The sequence below is a fragment of the Oryx dammah genome, unplaced genomic scaffold, assembly GCF_014754425.2.
Source record: "Oryx dammah isolate SB20612 unplaced genomic scaffold, SCBI_Odam_1.1 HiC_scaffold_12, whole genome shotgun sequence".
NCBI lineage: Eukaryota > Metazoa > Chordata > Mammalia > Artiodactyla > Bovidae > Oryx > Oryx dammah.
Window position 1 is genome coordinate 57,568,216 of NW_024070196.1, and position 19,607 is coordinate 57,587,822.

The 19,607-nt window shown below is 47.2% G+C and overlaps 1 protein-coding gene across 1 annotated transcript in view; it reads right to left on the reverse strand.

Moving 5' to 3' along the window:
• Positions 1-19,607, reverse strand: part of RNFT2 (ring finger protein, transmembrane 2) — a 66,843-nt gene that overhangs the window by 45,437 nt on the left and 1,799 nt on the right. Inside the window, exons 2-7 of the mRNA XM_040251632.1 lie at positions 17,971-18,128; positions 17,421-17,479; positions 11,388-11,869; positions 8,464-8,540; positions 4,868-4,968; positions 1,562-1,715 (exon numbers count right to left, since the gene is read on the reverse strand). Coding sequence (XP_040107566.1) covers positions 1,562-1,715; positions 4,868-4,968; positions 8,464-8,540; positions 11,388-11,869; positions 17,421-17,479; positions 17,971-17,994 — 897 coding nt within the window. The 5' untranslated portion in view covers positions 17,995-18,128. The remainder of the gene's footprint in view (positions 1-1,561; positions 1,716-4,867; positions 4,969-8,463; positions 8,541-11,387; positions 11,870-17,420; positions 17,480-17,970; positions 18,129-19,607) is intronic.

Sequence of the window (19,607 nt, forward strand, 5' to 3'; positions counted from 1 at the left end):
CTGGGCTGGAGTCCCAACCCTTACCACGTAATAGCTGCCTGTCCTTCCGTCTCATCACCAATGAGAGAAATAGTATCTCTGGGAGGAACTGAAGAGGCTACAAAAGGAATTCATACATAAAGTGCTCATAGACCCCAGTTCAATTCCTGGGTCAGGAAGATTCCCTGAAGAAGGGATAGGTTACCAACTCCAGTATTGTTGGGCTTCCCTGGTGGCTCAGATGGTAAAGAATCTGCCTGCAATGTGGGAGACCTGGGTTCAATCCCTGGGTTGGGAAGATCCCCTGGAGGAGGGCATGGCAACCCACTCCAGTATTCTTGCCTGGAAAAATTCCCTGGATAGAGGAGCCTAGCAGGCTATAGTCCATGGGGTTGCAAAGAGTCGGACACGACTGAGTGACTAAGCACAGCACAGACTAAGGTTCACAGTCGGTGCTCAATAATTGCAAGCCACTGTTATTCCAGGCTGTCAGTGTTGAGCCAGCTTCCTTACATGCCTGGATTCACATCTCTTGCCTTCCACAAAGTGTCACAAATGCTATGAAGGAAAAGGCTCAGGGCATCTAGAAGTGACTGAACCCAAGGAGGGGGTCGTGGGAACTCTGTTTTGTGGCTGGTTGATCAGAAGCACAGGTGACAACCTGGGGCTTGTGACTGGCCATCTGGAGGGACAGGAGAAGTCTGGTGGGACTAAGCCCTTCTCCCGTGGGATCTGATACTATCTTGAGGTGGATGGTGTCAGAACTAGATAAACTGTTGGACACCCAGCTGGTGTCAGAGAATTACATGACGTGTGGAAAACCCACATATCTGGTGTCAGAGGTAGTGAGCATGCGTGTGTACAGAAGAAACACAGGAGTGTGTTTTTCCTACACACCTGGCCAGTGATTTGACCAGCTGTCACTCAAAACGAATGGTTAATTCCAACTTGCTCTTCTGCCAACCAAGGCCCGGGACAAATTTTGAGCTTTCTGACCTAATGATGATGTCTCTTCCTAACACTGCCCAGTTCTCTGAATTACAATGATTATCCCCCAAGACCTCCTCATACCAACACCTGCTGCAGTCCTTTCCCTTAGATGACACTGCAAAGAATCCTTGTCACCATTTCTCTTCCTGCAGCCATGGCAGGCATCACTCATAGATCAGAGTTCTTTCCTCCTGAGCCTCAGTTAGCCCTACAGAACATGCCACAGAAGCCATGAAGAGTGAGACCTGCGAGAGCCACCCTTCCCTGGGAAAAGCAGGACCCAGGGCATGTTGATGTGCTTTTTTCCTTTCTCGGGAGAAATTTAGATGAAAACTGCATCAAGGCCAGCTTTGCACAATAAGACTTAGGAAACGCACTTGGAGAGTAGAGACGTGACGGGAGGGTGATGACAATAAAGAACGATATGCAGCTTCAAGCAACGATGAGAGGTGGGTTACCGCATCTACCAGCTCAGGTTCTGTTCATTTGATGACCTGACATCAGCTCTGCTCAAGTCCAACCTTTCTTTCTGCAGGAAGCGCACTAGAACCCCTGCATGATCGGTGTGATGGGGGCTGCCACCTGTGCCTACCTTGGACTTGACGGCCAGGATGATCTTGGGCAGGGCCACGACGAGGCACTTGAGAGCAATGGTGATGTACTTGAGCACAAAGTCTGCGATGCCCACGATCCACAGCAGGTCGAAGAAGTCCAGCGTCTCCAGGTTGGGCTTCAAGAATATGAGGCTAGGAGAGGAGTCAGAGTGTCAGAGTGCTCACTTAGGATCACTGGCCCTTGGCAGCTCCTTCTACTCACTCTGGGAGCCTTGTAAATATTACCTGTAGAAAGAGCACTAAACTGCGAGTCAGACATCTGTGTTCTGTTCCTGAATATGCTACTAACTTGCTGTGTGACCTCAGGTGGCTATCTTAACCTCTCTGAGCCTCAGTTCCCCTGAGAGTTAAATGATGAGCTTGGCCTAGAACATCATAAGTTAAAGTCCCCTCCAGTTTTATGGGTCCACAACAGGCTTCACAAGAGAAACTGGAAGGAAGGGAGGGAGGGAAAAAAAGCTGACCAACACCATGAAGGAGGGAGCGGGAAGCAGGGAGGAAGGTTTTGATGTGTGACAGCGTGCTAAGTCCTTTACTCACTGTATCTTATTGTTCTGTGCAGTAAGCATTGCTTACCCTCACTTTATAAATGAGGCACTAAAGCTTGGAGAGGTAAGGTAAGTTACCCAAAGTCATACTGCATGCTAAGCATACGGGCATGAGTATCAGACAGACTTGAATTTGAATCCAGGCTTCTCCATTTTTTGAACACTAGGCAAATCATGTTCTTTCTATAAGCCTCAGTGTTCTCATCAATAAAATGGGAATCTTTCTGTCCTCCTAGGGTTATTGGTGGGATTTGATAATAGACATACTACAGACTCTGCCAAGCAGCACTGACAATGATAACCACATCTCTATGAGGCAGGCACTGTTATCTACCCATTTTGCAGATAAGAAAATGGAGACACAGAAAGGTAAAGGAACATGCACATAGTCCTACAAATACGAAAGAACAGTGGTAGATTTGAACCCAGGTGTGCTAGCTACAATTACTGCCCTCAGTCCTTACTCTGCAGTAGTGCTGCTTGGAGTGTGTAATCCCTCTTACCCATCCATGACCAGGTAAGGCAACCTCACACCCAACTACTGTACTTCACTCACGGGAGACAGACAAAACGTCATTCTCAAACTGACCCTGGGCCATGGCCCACATGTGGAGCAGCACTGCTATCTGTCACCTCTGCAGATGACGATATTATTCATGTTAATAATATCTTGGTTCTTTACATCATGCTGGCCCTACTCCACCTGCTGTATGTGTCTCAAGTCATTTCATCTTTCCAAGGGCTCTGATTGGTAGGCACTATGATTATCGCATTTTGAGCTGGGGAGTCTGGAGTTCTATGACATCATGGAGCCCACAGTATCTCGGCTAGAATGTGGAGCTAGGATTGGAACCAGCAGCCAAATTGTGCTGGGCCCCTCGCTTTTCTTTCTGCTGGATTAGAAGCTCCAAGCAAAGGCCACTCCGAGTCTTGCCTGTCCCCCCCAAAAGCAGGGGACAGTGCACACAGCCCAGACTGAGTGCTTTCTAAACTCTTCCCACATACTCTGCTGGGCTGGCAGACAACAGTGCAAACTGAGGTCCCTCGATGAGAGCATTCTAGGAGTCAAATGGTCTGTTTTCTTACTTTTATTTTTAAAAATCAATTTCTATTTATAATAAAGATCTTTGAAGAGCTAGACTATGGGCTAAATCAATGAAAACAATCTATTTTGGCAATCTCTCATGATACCGTTAGTGTCCTTCCACATCTGAGCCCCATCTCCATGGGATGCCTCGTCTCCAAGTCTGAGACGCACCCAGGTTACGATATGGGGAGAGGCGGGCGGCCCTGAACTCCTCTCTTCATCTCTGCTCTTGTCCCTCCCTGGGCATATCCCAGGCTGGCGGGCTGACTTTCACGCCCTGCTTCTCTATTATGCATGCATCTCTGATTGCAAAAAAATGAAGATGTGCCATCCACTTTCCACTTTATCCCAGAGACACCAATCTGTTACATTCACCTACCTGGGTTTTACTTCATCATCTTTGTGTTTTTCTGTTGGCTTTGACGCCGGAGAGATGCCAAAGTGTTTTTCCACAGATTGATCACTACATCCACTTATTTCTAAGATACACTATGAACTTTAATGGACGGATACATTTTATTGTCAGTTTTCCACCCCATTAGCCACCACCACCAAAAGGTATAGTAATTCATCATAAAACAATAACATCATGACATGATTAGGACATATCAAATGTTGCACAGTTTGCCCACTAGTTTCTGCATATTATAATATTTGGCCTCTCTAATCATTAGCCTGTTCAGGTGGGTAAAGCAGCAATTAACTTGCTCCCAGTTTCACAAACGCAGAAACTAGGAGAGGTTCAAAAAGGCTCCACTATCTGCCAAAGGGCATAAGCTGGTATGTGGCAGGACTATATGACCTTCTGACGCTGGTCATCAGACTTCAAATCCTGGGATGATTCAAACTTGCTTTCACCTACCGGGACTAAGGTTCATTAAAAAGGGTTTCATTAAGCCTCAGTTTCCTTACCTGTAAAATGGCAACAGCAATACCCTGCTCACTTGGAAAGCAAAGTAAGATAATGGCTGTTGGTATCACAAACACACTCCAGACCACTGACATCAAAAAGGAAGGAGCTCTATTGCTTTTCCCCAAGACACTCTCTTTCTCTTCATGTGCTGCCAGTTTGACTCAGCCCTGGTCTGATGAGGGCACAGAGGACTGAGCCTGCAAATGTGATCATGCCCAGAAAATGGCACGAGCTGGAAATTCATCCAAGGTTCTGGGAAACTCCATCTCCTTTACCCTCCGCTAGGACCTTGATCTTCTGGGCCAGGCAACTAATGCAATGTGTGAGAGGCATGTTGATGCCTTGGAACGAATTCTCCAAATTGCTTTTATGCAACTTTGGGTGGCCCCAGAAAGTGGTGAAACTGCTTACTCCTCAAAGTCCATTTTGAAAGCAGATGGACATAATCTGAAAGCTTGTCTTGAGTTTCAACCCTGTACTAGAGACCATCACTGGCTAGTCCTTTCCCCTCGTGCACTAGGTGGTCAGTAGAAAATGCAAAATGATACATGCGGCTTGCATCCTATTTCTGCTCAAGAATTCTGCTCTAGGCATGTGTGCACCTAACAACAGGGTGGGATCTGAAGGTTACAGTGTGACTGAGGGCTACTATATCATTCTCCAACGAAGGGGCTGTGGGTCCCAAGTGCAACAAAGCTCCCCACTTTCCCACTGAGGGTCAGACTCCTCTGCTCACCTGTTATACAGCTGCTGGGAACTGAATGTGTAGAGCACATAGAGGGTGTTCCCCGCTAGAAAGGCCAAGATCCACAAGATGACCAGCACCGACCTCTTCTCCTGGAGACAAAGCGAGAGATCTGTGGGGAGGCTGAAATGTCAAAGGTACACCTGGCAGAATATTCCAGAATGCTCCCCAACAAGGGGCAAATGTTCCCTTTCTCAAAGGTTTGGAGGAAACACGGCTAATGGTGAAAGGAAGGGTGCTGGCATCTTTCCATCCCACTGGAACCCAAGCAATGGTTACAGTGAAGGTAACAGAAATGTGTGAACCTGCTTGGAGAACTATCCAGAGTCAGGAGGGCACCATGGTTAGCAAAACTGATTCTGAAGCTGGATGACCTGGCTTCAAACCCTTGATCTGCTACTTGGGAGCTGTTCAACCCTGGGCAGTGACTTAAACTCACTGCATTTCTCTTTCCTCACCCGCAAAAAGGGTGCGTATTATATCAACTTATAAAGTCGTGAGAGCTAATGTACATGAACCATTTAGAACAGTGACTGGCATATAGGAAATGTTAGTTTACGTTTACTGTTAGAGACTGAGGCACTGAGAATTTAAGCAACTCTTGCTCAAGGACACATGTTTTAATAACATTTTTTTTTTTGACCACACTGTGAGGCAGGTGGAGTCTTAGTTCCCTGGCCAGGGTGTGAATTCGTGCCCCCTACAGTGAAAACGTGGGGTCCTAACCACTGCTCTGCCAAGGAAGTCCTTTAGGGGCACCTATTTTAAGGTCCAGTGCCCTTATTCAAAAGTGAGGTTTTGTTAAGGTTTAAGTAAATTTGACAAATGTAAACATTTAGTCGGGCACAGGAGCGTGTTTCAGGGTCACTAAGTGGCAGGACCTGTTATTCCAACTTCACAACCCACCACTTGATTCAGATCGACAAGTCAGAAAGTGCTGTTCTAACTTTTTCTGGTATGCACCTTTCCGGGCTGACATTCAGCGTAGGGGCACGTTTGTAGGACTACAGTCAGCTTTGTACACGTCGACGTCAAAGCCCTCTGCAATCCAGCTCAGTTTCTCTTTCTTCAGACTTGTTTCTGATTCGTCCCCAGGAAGACAAGCTGGGAAACCTTCTCAGTTTGTTTTCTTAGTAGTCTCTCAGCCTGAGAGCAAACCTAGGAAATTTCTAGAGGAAGCGTAGAGCAGGGTGTTCCTGCCTGTGTACCCTGGGACACATAATCTACAGACCCAGTGCTATAGATTCTCAGAAGCCTGTCTCTTCCTGGACCAGGGCGGCTACATTGCTGGAATAAGATGAGGTCATAACTTTCCCAGTGTAACCTTCCCTGTGGTTTTGGTAAATGCTCCAGTCTCCAGACACAGCTCAGTACTTCACACACGGTTACAACACCCATTTCCATAGAGCAGACAAAATAAATGCATCTCCATCCACCCATTATTCCAGGAGTGGTCAAGGTTAACGGCCAGAGAAACCACCTCCAACCAACCAACTGCTCTTATCAATGTGATTAATCCACTCGGCAGCCCTTTTTATGCCAATAAATAATAGATTCCAGCTTAATCCTCTGTAAACCCGAACCAAAAGTAGAAGAGAGAGGGAATGAGCCATGCCCTGAGAAGCCAGACTCTGGAGGACAAGTGGGATAGTTCTCCAGTAGTAAGCTGAGATTCCTGAACCAAGAGTCATGTAGACCTACTGTCACTGGAATATGCACACATAGGCAAAACATCACCTGAGTCTTCAAAGGTGCAAAGACCCCAGAAGCCTATTCATGGATACAGGCATTCCCTTGTCTTTACAGTTCAAGTCAAGGCACCATGAGGATGTTACTGCATCTGAGAAAGAGAGAGCCCCAACAGCCCCACTATGACACTGAACAACCTGCTCTTTTCTAGAGGTCATTTTTAAGAATTTTATTTATTTATTTATTTGGCTGCATGGGGTGTCAGTTGAGGCCTATGGGAACTTGGCTGCATCATGTGGGCTCCTTTGTTGCGGAGCACAGACTCCCTGGCTGTGGCCATGTGCAGGTTCAGCTGTTGTGGCTTGTGGGCCCAGCTGCTCCACGGCATGTGGACCTTAGTTCCCTAAGCAGGGATTGAACCTGTGTCCCCTACATCACAAGGAAGATTCTCAACCATTGGACCACCAGGGAAGTCCCAACTTGTTGTTCTAATAGCAACAGAAAGGGGTTGCCATGAAGAAGACGAGACTGAGGGTCAAGAAGAACCTCTGGCTCCATGCCCTACTCCTGACTTCAACATGCTCATTTGTTTAAAATAAAGACTGAGCTGGCATTTTCACCTCATGGAAGCCTAGGTGCTTCCAAGAAAGCAGATGACCCCAAAGCAGGTCAGAGAGGATCGTGGCTATGATAGGAGCACATGTGCTGCAGAATACACAGGCTTGTTAAAAAAAAAATAGCTCAGTTAAGTTGTTCCTATGAGCCAGGTGCTGCACAAAACACATTCCATGCACCATCTTGCTTAATCCTCTTAAGTGGGTGAATAAAGTGGGTGTGGCAACTCCTTGCCCAGAGGTGTCACCTGAGGATGAGATCAGTAAGGTCACCCCTCCAAGGGCCTGCAGGAGAGTGGAGGCTGGGATTTGAACCTGGGGGAGCACAGGCTCTGGGCACAATGCCTGGATTCATATCCTGACACCATGCTTCACACTGGGTGTATGGCCTTAGGCAGAAAACTTAGATCTTAGCCAAGAAATTCTGGGCCACTGTTTCCTCATCAGAAAAATAAACAAAGTGTGATTCTGCCTGCCTCCCAAGTTGCTGGGATAGATCTCCAAGATGAGCTGTGAAATGGGTCCATCACTGTGCTGGACACATTGAGTACTCAGCAGGTATCAGAAGGCACTGGGGATGATGGTGGTGAGACCCACACAGCCACCCAGAAGTGCCACTGGGGTGGCCTTAACCATGAGGGTGGGTTGGAAAGGAGTTAACTGACTGAATGTCAGGAGGGTAAGGGGACTGGGCAAGGGGCATGAGAGGAGAGGCTGCTCTTAGAAGGGAGAAGGATGGCACATCTGGGACCTGCCAGGGTAGGAGGCAGAAGAATGACTCCCAAAGGTGTTCCTGTTCTAATTCCCGCAGCCTGTGAATCTGTTCGGTTCCATGGTGATAACGGTTGCAGGTGGAATTAAGATTGCTAATTAGCTGACCCTGCGTTGCGGAGAGTTTCCTGCATTATCCAGGGGGTTGGTCCAAATAATCATAAGAGCCCCTGAGAGTGGAAGAGGGAGACAGAAGAGCAGAGTCAGAGGGGGATGTGTCTATGGAAGGATGTTCACAGAGACGCAATGTGGGTGGCTCAGAGGAGGAGAAGGGGCCAGGAGCCAGCAAATGTGAGTGACTGCTGGACCTGGAAAAGGTGAGGAAAGAGACCGTCCTCCGAATCCTCCAGAGGGAAGACAGTCCTGTGGACACCTTGATCTTAGGTTAGAGGGATCCACTTCAGACTTCTGACCTATAGAACCACGAGGAACCCATCTGTGCGGTTTTAAGCCAATGAGTTTGTGGTCATTTGTTACAGCAGCGCTGGAAGGTTGATTTGCCAGGTCACTCACCTTTAGAGAGACCTGTTCCCGGAGCGTGGAGTTGGCATAGGCGAAGGTGCTGGCCATTCCGATGCACACAGCAATGCCTGCGGGGCAGAGGAAGGGCCAAGACCACCCACTTAGATGTGTCAGGCCTGGCCTGGGTTACTCGGGACATGGGACACATACCTGCCCTCCTCAGTCAACACACCAACCACAGAGGAGAGAGAAAATCCCATCTCTGGGGCATTTGGGCTGCCATGTATATTGCTGGGAACCTCGACGCCCCTGACTTAGGGGTGGGATTGGGGCCACTGTGGGGAGGGTATTTTATAGGACCAGTTAGCATGAGCTGTGCAGTCTGGTAAGATCCGGGTTCAAATCTCAGTTCTGCCACCTCCTCTCTGTGTGAGCTTGGACTAGTCACAGCCCTGCTCTGAGCCCAGTTTCCTTCTCTGTAAAAACAGAATAATAACAGGACTGAACTCAAGGAGGGATACTGCTTACAGTGCACAATCTCTAGCAGTTTCTGTTGTTGCCGTTCAGTCACCAAGGCATGTCTCACTCTTCACGACCCCATGGACTGCAGCACGCCAAGCTTCCCCATTCTTCCCTGACTCCGGGAGTTTGCTCGGACTCATGTCCATTGAGTCAGTGATGCAACCTAACCATCTCATTCTCCGCTAGCCTCTTCTTTTGCCTTCAATCTTTCCCCGCACCAGGGTCCTTTCCAATGAGCTGGCTCTTTGCATCAGGTAGCCAAAGTATTTCTATTTTCAAAAAGAATCTGAGGCGTAGCAAAAGGCCACAGCCCCATAAGAAATGGAAGTTTCATGCTAAAAGGGAAAAGAATTCCTAGCTGACAGGAAAACACGACCTTTGGAGAGGGGGGAAAAAGAATGGAGTTTTATGCCACAATTTGCTAAGCTACAGTCAGAATTCTCCCTGAGCAGGGATTTTCAAATCCTACTTTTTGTTCCTTGTGGACAGGATTCTGCTTTTACACAATGTACAGAATTTCCCATGCTTGCAGTTCACTTTTACTTTTTAAATAGTACATGTATTCCATGGATGCTTCCAGATCTACTTTATAAAAGATGAGTTGCTTTACTGAAAACATATAAAATCAAAATCAGTAACCCCACAATCCCTTCTTATACTCTTTGATCAACTGAACAAACCTACAACTGAGAAAGAATATGACCAAACTTGGGAATAAAACTTGGTGGTGAGTTTGATGGAATTCAGGGTAAGAATAAACAGGCCAGCTTCTGTTTCTAGGAATAAAAAGGAAGGTGGAGAAGGGCATGGCAACTCACTCCAGTATTTTCGCCTGGAGAATCCCATGGACAGAGAAGTCGGTAGACTATACAGTCCATGGGGTTGCAAAAAGCCAGACCTGACTGAGTGACTAGCACTTTCACTTTCTTTCATGAATATAGATAGGTATAGGTGTACAGTATAATCTTTATGTACATTAGGAGAAAGGGGGGACGGAGAAAGGAGGGGCCTGCAAAGGTTGAGGCTCAGTAGCTTGCAAAGTTTAGAAGCAAGGGGCAGAACCTCCCGCTTGAAGCTTTGTCCACAGCACCTGGGGAAAGGGCTCAGACACCCAAGAAGGGGACCGGCACCACTGCCACAGGCGCCTGGGTCCGGCTGGCGCTAGACTTGGAAGGAGGTGCTGAAGGGCCCAGAACCCAGTGCATACACAATTATAGAAACCAAAAAAGCCACCATTTTTTAATTGGTCAAAAAGAAAAAAAAAAGGAAGGGACTGATATGGTAGCATCCCAAAAAGTAAGGAGTGACCTGGGTCAGCTGGAACATACCAGAAAGGGGCAAATAAGACACAAATGATGGCCTAACCTCTTCTAGATATTTCTTGTGGGATGTACTAGGCTATGTACTAGGCTATGAGATAATTTGTACTGTAATTTCTACCATAAGATAAAAACAATAGCCTAAAACTCTCCGGGACACAGCAACACCATGATCTAATACCAGTAACAGAAATAAATAGCAGTGGGCCAGAGACCACGTTTATTGAATGTTAAGTATGTGTCAGATACTATGCTAATACTTCATGAATCATTATTTTACTTCCTAGTAATAGGCTGTATTTATTGAGCACTTGCTATGTGCAGGATTCCACGTTAAATATTTTACAGGTACTAACAATGAATATAATAAAGATGATTATCTATACTTGGACAGCACTTATTCTCTGCCAGGCACTGACCTAAGGGCTTAACACGTGTTTACTCATTTAACCTTACTCAATCTTATGAAGGCAGAAGCTGTACATATAATAGTATCTGTAACATACCATTATAGTATATGTGTATCTATGATACCTATATAATAGCATATGAAATAGTACAGCTGTCCCCAACCTTTCTGGTACCAGGGACTGACTTCATGGAAGATAATTTTTCAATAGGTCAGGGATAGGGGGAATGGTTTCTGGGTGATTCAAGCACATTACATTTATTATGCACTTTCCTTCTAATCTAATGCCACCGCTGAGCTGACAGGAGGTACTGTTGCACGGCCTGGAGGTTGGGGACCCCTGAATAGTACAAATACTATTTTAATCCCCATTTTATGGATATTGGGACTAAAGCACAGAGAGGTTAAATAATGTCCCCAGCATCACACAGCTAGGAAGGGGAAGAATTCAGGTTCAGACCGGAGAAGTCTGAACTCCTCCACGCCTTCAAGTCATCCAACCAGCTGAAAGTTTCTATCACAACCCTTGCTGGACAGATGAGGAAATAGGCTCAGAGAAGGCTAGTCGACCAGGATTTGAACCCAGGTCTGAAGCGGAATCCTGGCCTTCTAAGGACTTTGCACCATGAGGACCTCTACTGCCTGCCCTTGGCACTTGGGATGGAGACCCCCAACCCCTTGGGTTAAGTGGCAGGCATTGACCCCCGCATCCCCCCGACACTCACCGAGCTTATGCTGGAAGCATAATTTGGCCAGGAGGATGAGGATGAAGGGCAGCCCTTTCTGGAGCCAGCAGATCACAGCCTTCAGCTCGGACAAGGCTGGGGCGGGTGTCCCGGGCTGCTCATCGCCTGCCTCGTCCGAGTGTGAGCGGTGGTCCCCACCCACGTGCTGCAGCAGGGAGCCCCCGCGGTGGCTGCCGTGGTGGAAGTGGTGGTGGGGTTGCCGATGGTGGTGGTAGGCCCCCACCTCGCCACGGCCCCCGCCTTCCTCCCTGGATGCCGGCATCTGCAGGAACACGTCCCCACAGCCAGCCGCGGCCCCCAGGACCAGGCTGGATGGGAATGGGGTGGTGGGGAGGCCGCCTGCCGGGAGGCCGGATAAGCCCGAGAAGAGCGCTGGTGGGGAGGCCGCTTCCGCCTTCAGACTCTCAAAGACGCCACCTTCGTCCACACTCGCCTCGGAGCTGAGCGCTTGGCTGCGATTTCTGGACCAGTCAGGCAGTGGAGGATGGGGGGCAAATGACAGGATCAATAATGTTATGGGCTGAATTGTGCCCCCTCCCCCAGGAAAATCATACATTGACACCCTAACCCCCAGTACCTCAGCATGCAACTGTTTTTGCAGAAGGGTTTCTGCAGAGGTGATTAAATTAAAAGGGGATGATTAGTGCCAGCCCTTGTCCAGGTTCCCTGGTGGCTCAGATGGGAAAGAATCTGCCTGCAATGCAGGAGACTGGGTTTGATCCCTGGGTGGGGAAGATCCCCTGGAGAAGGGCATGGCAACCCACTCCAGTATTCTTGCCTGGGAAATCCCATAGACAGAGGAGCCTGGTGGTCTACAGTCCATGGGGTCGCAAAGAGTCAGACACGACTGAGCGACTGACACTTTAATCCAATATGACTTTTGTCCTTACAAGAGGAAATCTGGACACAGACACAAGAAAGGGTGGATGATATGACGACACAGGGAGGAGGTGGCCATCTGCAAGCCACCAAGAGAGGCCTCAGAAGAAACCAACCCTACTGACACCCTGACCTTAGACTTCCAGTATCCAGAACTGTGAGAAAATAAATCTCTGTCATTTAAGCCACCTAGTCTACAACACCCTGTCATGGCCAGCCCTTGCAAATTAATACAAGTAATAATAGCAACAGGGTTATAATCTTTACTGAAAATTTCCTATGTGCCAGATACTTTTTCCAAGTGCTTTTCATTAAATTAACTCATTAAGTCTTCCTATCAACCCTGTGAGTGAGGTACTAATAATACCCCCATCTTACAGATCAAGAAACTGAGGCACAGAAAAGAGTAACTTATCTAAAGTCACACAGCTGGTAAGGGGTGGTACAGAGAGATTCAAACCCAGAAGGCTACCTCTGGAGTCTGCTTTCTTAACCACTTTACTTCACTGAAAAGGGAGCGCAGGGTGCTATGATTAGAGAATAACCTCAGGAACTCAGGTTCCCCTGGCTCTGTCATCTCCAAGTTCAATGATTCCCAGTTCCCAAGAGGATCCACCTTGGTTACAGCTGATATTTGGAGGGCGGCAGAGAGTAATGGGAAGAAGACTTAATTGGAGAAGCCCAGGTGTGAACCCTAGCTCCACCCTTCCTAGGGCTCTTAACAAGTCTACACTTGGTTTTCTCACCTGGAAAATGGGTATAAACACCGTTCATGCATAGAATTCCTGGGGATCAAATTTATCTGACACTAAGTAAATGGGAACTCTTATCTCTATCCCTATGCAAAACGTCCAGGGCCAACTGCCATTTCTAGTTCCAAGCACAGCCTCTTGTACTGAAATCAGATAAAGTATGCTGATGCTCTTTCAGAGCCACTGCCAGAGGAGCAGAGAGCCTAGAGTTACTCTTCCAAGAATGCAGAGCCTTGAACTGGGTGCCCTTTCCCATAAACACCAGGCCCCAGAGCCCTGGATGTCATGTCTTCTCTTGGACTTGTCCTTTTCAAATGGAATCAGTCCACAGAATAGGTGGAACTGATTAGTTTAATGTGCTGTGCCAGTGGGAGGGGCAAAGAGCCACCCTCTCCTCCTTCTCTCACCCCAGAAGAGGGCCCCCAAGGCACCTCCACAAACCCCTTCAGTATACCTAAAACACCCAGAGTTTACTCCAAGTGAGAGCTGACTTCCACTCATCCTCTGGACTCCGCAACCCAGGGCATACAGTAGGCGCTTAATAAATGCACGGCAGCTATCACCCAGGCACGAAATGGCCCCTGAGGGAAGCTCCAGGGAAGGTTTTACACTGCCTTCACACTTGACCTTATATAAACTATCTCCCACTCAGAGAACAGGGTAAAAAAAAAAAAAAATCCAACATATATTCAATTATTTCACTATCCCACTAAAAGGGCTTCCCATTCTAAATGCTTTCCTGTAGTCTCAGATAAATCCCATAGATAGGGACTAATATCATTCCCATTTTATAGATAAAGAAACTGAGTCCGTTAGCATAGCACAGCACACAGACTCAGTCTCAGAGAGATGAACTTGCCAGACAGCCTGGATTAGCTCTGGCCCATCCCAAGCTTGGGATGATGATAAAGATAACAATAACACCATGGCTGTGATCCTCAAGGGGCCTTCAGCTTTTTCTGTACTTTAAGAAGCTGAACTGAGAAAGCAGGAGTCCTGGCAGGTGCCCACAGAGGCCACCCTCTCCCCAACTATCTCACCACGTGCCCTTTTCTCACTACCCAAGCGCTTCCTACTGGAGGGCCTTTGCCAAGCCCAGCCCCTTCACTGGTTGGCCCCACCAGGAAACCTACACTGATCTATCAGATTTCAGCTAAAACTCTCTCTTGCTCGGAGGAGCTTTGCCCACCTCCCAGACAATGACAGTCTCTTTGCTCTCTGTCCTCACTGTACCCTAACCTCCTATCATCCAGGCACAAAATGGGACTGATCATAGTTATTTTACTCCTTACCTGTGACTCTCAGCCCTGCATGTGCATTATAATCATTCAGGGGAGTTTTTGAAAAATACAGGCCTTGGACCTAGTGTTGACCAACTGAATCAAAAATCTTTGGGGTTGGACAGTATACCACAAGCTACAATGCAGTACACTGATTTGTTTACATGGCCTGTTCTCTTACTAGACTGTAAGGTCCTTGAGGCCACACACTGTATCTGATTCACTTCTTTGTTCTCAGTGCCCAGCCAGCGGCATAGACCAAAGCAGGTGCCTAGGACATTAGAAGATGAAACAGCTAGATAAAACCCAATCAATGAAAAAGAAACACTTAGATGTATACAAATTCATTGAAGTTATAATATTAATTCTAACTTGAAAAAAAATCTCTGGGGTTGGGTCGAAGCACCTCTATTCCCTCAGAGCCCCCAGGTGATTATAACATGTACTTGGAACTAAGAATGGTACTTCAGACTGGGCCCTGCTCCATAAGGTTAAAGACCGTGACTGTCTGCCCTCCATTGGATTACCATGACCCAGCACAATGCACCTGGTACACAGAACATGCTCAATAAATATTATTTCAAAGAATGAATGAATAAGTTACACTAAAGGCTCTGAAAGGCTCTGAGAAGGCCTGCAATTGAAAACATTAACTTTGTTTAAACCTAGTGTTTCCCAAACTTATTTGATCACGCGATTATTTTTCTCCACAGAAAACCTACTCACATCTTGAAGAACATCTGTTAAACCCAGCAGGGGAGATTCTGATCTGCAGAAATCTTGGGACTGGCTTTACCGGCCTTACAAACTTGACCCGGGGGTAAGTTATTATAAACCACCAATTTTATGCCCGGGCAAGGGAGGGAACTTGAAGATGGCTATCTATTCCCCCAACTCCCATGGCCCATCCCTGCTGGCTCCAAAAGCCCAGGAAATGTGTGGGCCTAGTTTCTTGAGCTTGGGATGATGATAAAGATAACAATAACTAACACCATGGCTATGATCCTCAAGGGGCCTTCAGCTTTTTTTGCACTTTAAGAAGCTGAACTGAGAAAGCAGGAGTCCTGGCAGGTGCCCACAGAGGCCACCCTCTCCCCCACTATCCCAGGGGCCCTGGAAAACCTCCTGCCTGCCTTAAGCTCGCCAGCACTCTGAGCTCACTGGGCTCAGGGGACCTCTAGTACAACCAGGGAAGGCTCAACCCACCAAGGGCCTTTTTATAGCTGGCCTCCCTTCCCTGGGCCTTTCCCCAGCATGCAGTTGAGATTTCAGTCTAAACGGGAAAGAATAATCCTTGGGGCGAGCAGAGGGTGAGCTTCCAACTTAACCACTTAAAGGCTAGAATGTGAAGCAACCTGGAAGGACAGTGAACCCACCAAAATAGGAGACAGCTGAAATGTAGAGTCTCAAAGCACATACTTCGCAGAGGCCAAATTGACTGGGGCCTGAATCTCAGCCCCGCCACTTCTTGTCTGTGTGACTTCAGGTATCTTACTTACCTTCTCTGAGCCCCAGTTTCCTCATTTATAAAATGGTGATAAAAACAGTCCTGATGTCCACTGGCTAATATGAGGGTGACATAGGAAAGTACATGAGTCACAGTGGCCATTATTTTTCCAGTGTCATCTCTGCCTCCAAAGACCTCACCATTCATTTAAAAGCGGAGAGCAGTTCTGTCTTTGGAGGCTGTAAAAGCTCCCACGGTGCAGCTTATCAAACATCCCAGGTGCTGTGTTTCTGTATTTTCACTCATTCACAAGCAACCCTGAGTTTTGTTATCTGCCATTTATGGATGGGGGAACCAAAGGCTAGAGGTGAAGGTGCTCGCCAAAAGCACAGAAGTGGGAAGTGACTGACGCGGGATTTTGTCGAAGGGTTATCTGACTAAAGGAGTTTTTCCCCAGAGAACAGGGAGGATTCATGCAAAACTCAACACTGGCACTGGTAAGTACTTTGTGATTTTGCTGCGAACCTCAGAGCCACAGGGGACTTGAAATAGGAAAAGCTTGGTTGCCAGCTCCTTGGGTGTATATTCCAGCATGGTGAGAGGGCTGGGGCCGGGAGACTGTCACAACCTGAGAGCAGGGCCCCACGGTCTGTACTCTTTTTGGCTTAAGTAGATAGAAATCCTAGTTCATTAGTGTTTTAACTGTTGTTTTCTTAGGTTCTGTATTTGTCTATTTGGCATCTGCTCATTATGGGGCTTCCCTGGTGGCTCAGACAGTAAAGAATCTGCATGCAATGCAGGAGACCTGGGTTCGATCTCTGGGTCAGGAAGATCCCCTGGAGAAGGAAATGGCAACCCACTCCAGTATTCTTGCCTGGAGAACTCTACACATAGAGAAGCCTGGCAGGCTACAGTCACTGGGGTCGCAAAGAGTCAGACACAACTGAGTGACTAACAGTTTCATACACACATTATAGGGTCAAACTAATGGCCAAACTTGTTTACAGCTTCCCTGTGACCCAGAGCCTATATCCCCAACCATCTCCTTTATCTAATTCACATTCTCAGCCAATATTTCCTCTGCCTCAAATCACCCAGGGCCAGGTACCAGACAGCTAGAAACCACTCCTATAGCATAGAGGCCACCAACATTATTCAAACGAGTCAACGCTAAGCTGTTTCCTCTGCCCTGCTTTACTTTGTGTGGAAAACACAATAAAAGCTGTGACCTATGCTTTCCCTTTGCTCCTTTCTGTCTCCTGGCTGACCCTGGTGCTTCCCCATGTGGCCCTGCGTAGGATGGGATGCCCTTTTCTCTTGGGAAGTGCAAGCAATAAAAATCTTCTTTCAAGGTCATCAGCCTCTCCATGTTCCCACCCAGACACCTCTATAAATTAAAATCTCCTGGGTGCAATCATTGACACAGTTAGTCAAGTGGACCACTGGCTGCACAGGCTTTGAGAATTACCATAAGAGCAACAGCAAGCTGTTGTGTGTTGAGGATATGAGGTCATCTTTGTGCAAAGCAGTTTCCGATCAGATCTCCTCCACCCTTTGGACAAGTAGCCCTGAGGAGCAGGTAACATTCAATCCAGTTTTGGGTGGTCCCGACCACCTGAAGCTCAGAGCCTTGGATGGAATGAGTGATGCCTACCTTTCAGGTGGAACGTTTTCTGTGTTGCTGCTGTGGCGTCTCTGCATTTTCCTTAAGACCTAAAAGTCAACACAGGCATGAACCAGAGTCTCCCACCATTCCCAGCACCTAGATTGCCATGGTAACTATAAATAAGTACTACTCATATCTTATATCCCTAGAGCTTTCTGACATTTTGCAAACTGGGTTTCAGTCTGGTATGTCATTCAACCCTCAAATCAACTTTCTGTCCCCTGAGGAAAGTATCATTCATGGATGAGGAGGATGAGACTTGAAGGTGGAGGAAGTCTTCACATGAGAGGAGAAAGAAGTGAACTGTAACGCAAAGAGGTGCTGGAGGAGGTGCAGTAGACAGACATTTGGGAGACACAGATCCTGGACTGGTGCCACCCTTAATTTGCTGTGTGACCCTGGACAAGTCAGTAACCTCTTGGTGGCCTCAGAGTCCCCACAGGTTCAAAGGGAGAGGGGTGGAGTGTCTGAACTCAGAGCTTCCTTCCAGCCCTCACATTTGGTAATGAAGATGAGGATCCCCATGCAGACACATCACCTGGTTCACTGTGAGGAACCACATGGACTTCAGAACTCCATGTTGACGACACCTCAGGGTTCCAGGTGGGGATGTGACCACTGGATTCCAGAGAAAGTAGATCTCTTCCTCTTCCTTCTCTCCAAAGGGACACAGGAGCTTACCAGAGATTCCAAATCCTGGATGGCACAGAATACTTAAGTGACTAGTCCATGGGATGCCTCGAACCTAAGAAGTCTTAGGGCTTCATGGGGGGGCTATAAACAGATGGTTATGTTGCCTCCTTATCCTTTGCTAGCCTCCCATTGATCCCTCATTGGTATTCCTGAGGACAGTTATGATCTGAACATATTTTGCCCTATTGTCAAACTCTGAGTCCTGATTGGGAAATACAGACATGTTTTAGGGCCTCCAAAGGTGACCCACTGTAACCAGAATAAAATCAAAGTTCTGTTCCTGGCCTGCAGGCCTCACCTGTCCCCAACCTCACCTGCCTCCACTCCCCCTTTAACCAAGCCCCTTCAATCATACTGGTCTTTTCGTTTTTCAAAGATGCCAGCTTGTTCCTGTCTCAGGGCCTTTGTGCTTGATGTTCCCTCTCCCCAGAATGCTTTTCCTTCTGGCTAGCTCCCTCAGGTCAAATGTCACCTCCTCCTAGAGGTCTTCTCTTCTCACCCTCCTGACCCACCATATGTTGCCCTGTTCAACTACCTTCATAGCATCGATCAGTTATTTACATGCTTGTTTATTAATTTATGCTCTGTCCCCCATTAGAATATAAATGCTACAAAAGTAAGGATCCGTCTGTCTAGTTTGCCCTTCCACCTCCACATGTAGAACACTGCCTGGCACAGAGCTGCACTCAACAAGTAAAACATCAATGGGTCTCTCACTTTACCTCTTTCTATATATCCCTTGCTCCTTCCCTGACCTCTCACCCTAGAGAAGAAATAAAAGCCAGAGACTTTACATGAATAGGTTTAGCTTCCTTAAATATTTTCTTGTCCCAGAACAAAAGATGATATCTGGCTTAGTTCAGGGCACCATAATTGGCTGTTGAGTGATTTCTTGGTCCTGACCAGCCTTCTTCAGGGGACAGTACTGGTGTTACCAGTGCTGCTGATTAGAAACAATTCACCAGAGAAGCCTTCTTTCTTTTTGGAAAATCACCCCAAAACACAAACCAAAACAAAACTGGTCAGTAGCACCATCTCCATATATGAAGGAAAGTTTATCCCATAATTGCACTCATCTCACATGCTAGGAAAGCAATGCTCAAAATTCTCCAAGCTAGGCTTCAGCAGTATGTGAACCAAGAACTTCCAGATGTTCAAGCTGCATTTGGAAAAGGCAGAGGAACCAGAGATCAAATTGCCAACAGTTGGATCATAGAAAAAGCAAGAGAATTCCAGAAAAACATCTACTTCTGCTTCATTGACTATGCTAAAGCCTTTGACTATGTGGATCACAACAAACTGGAAAATTCTTAAAGAGATGGGAATACCAGAACACCTTACCTGCCTCCTGAGAAATCTGTATACTGGTCAAGAAGCAACAGTTAGAACTGGACATGGAACAAAAGACTGGCTCCAAACTGGGAAAAGAGTATGTCAAGACTGCATACTGTCACTCTGCTTATTTAACTTATATGCAGAGCA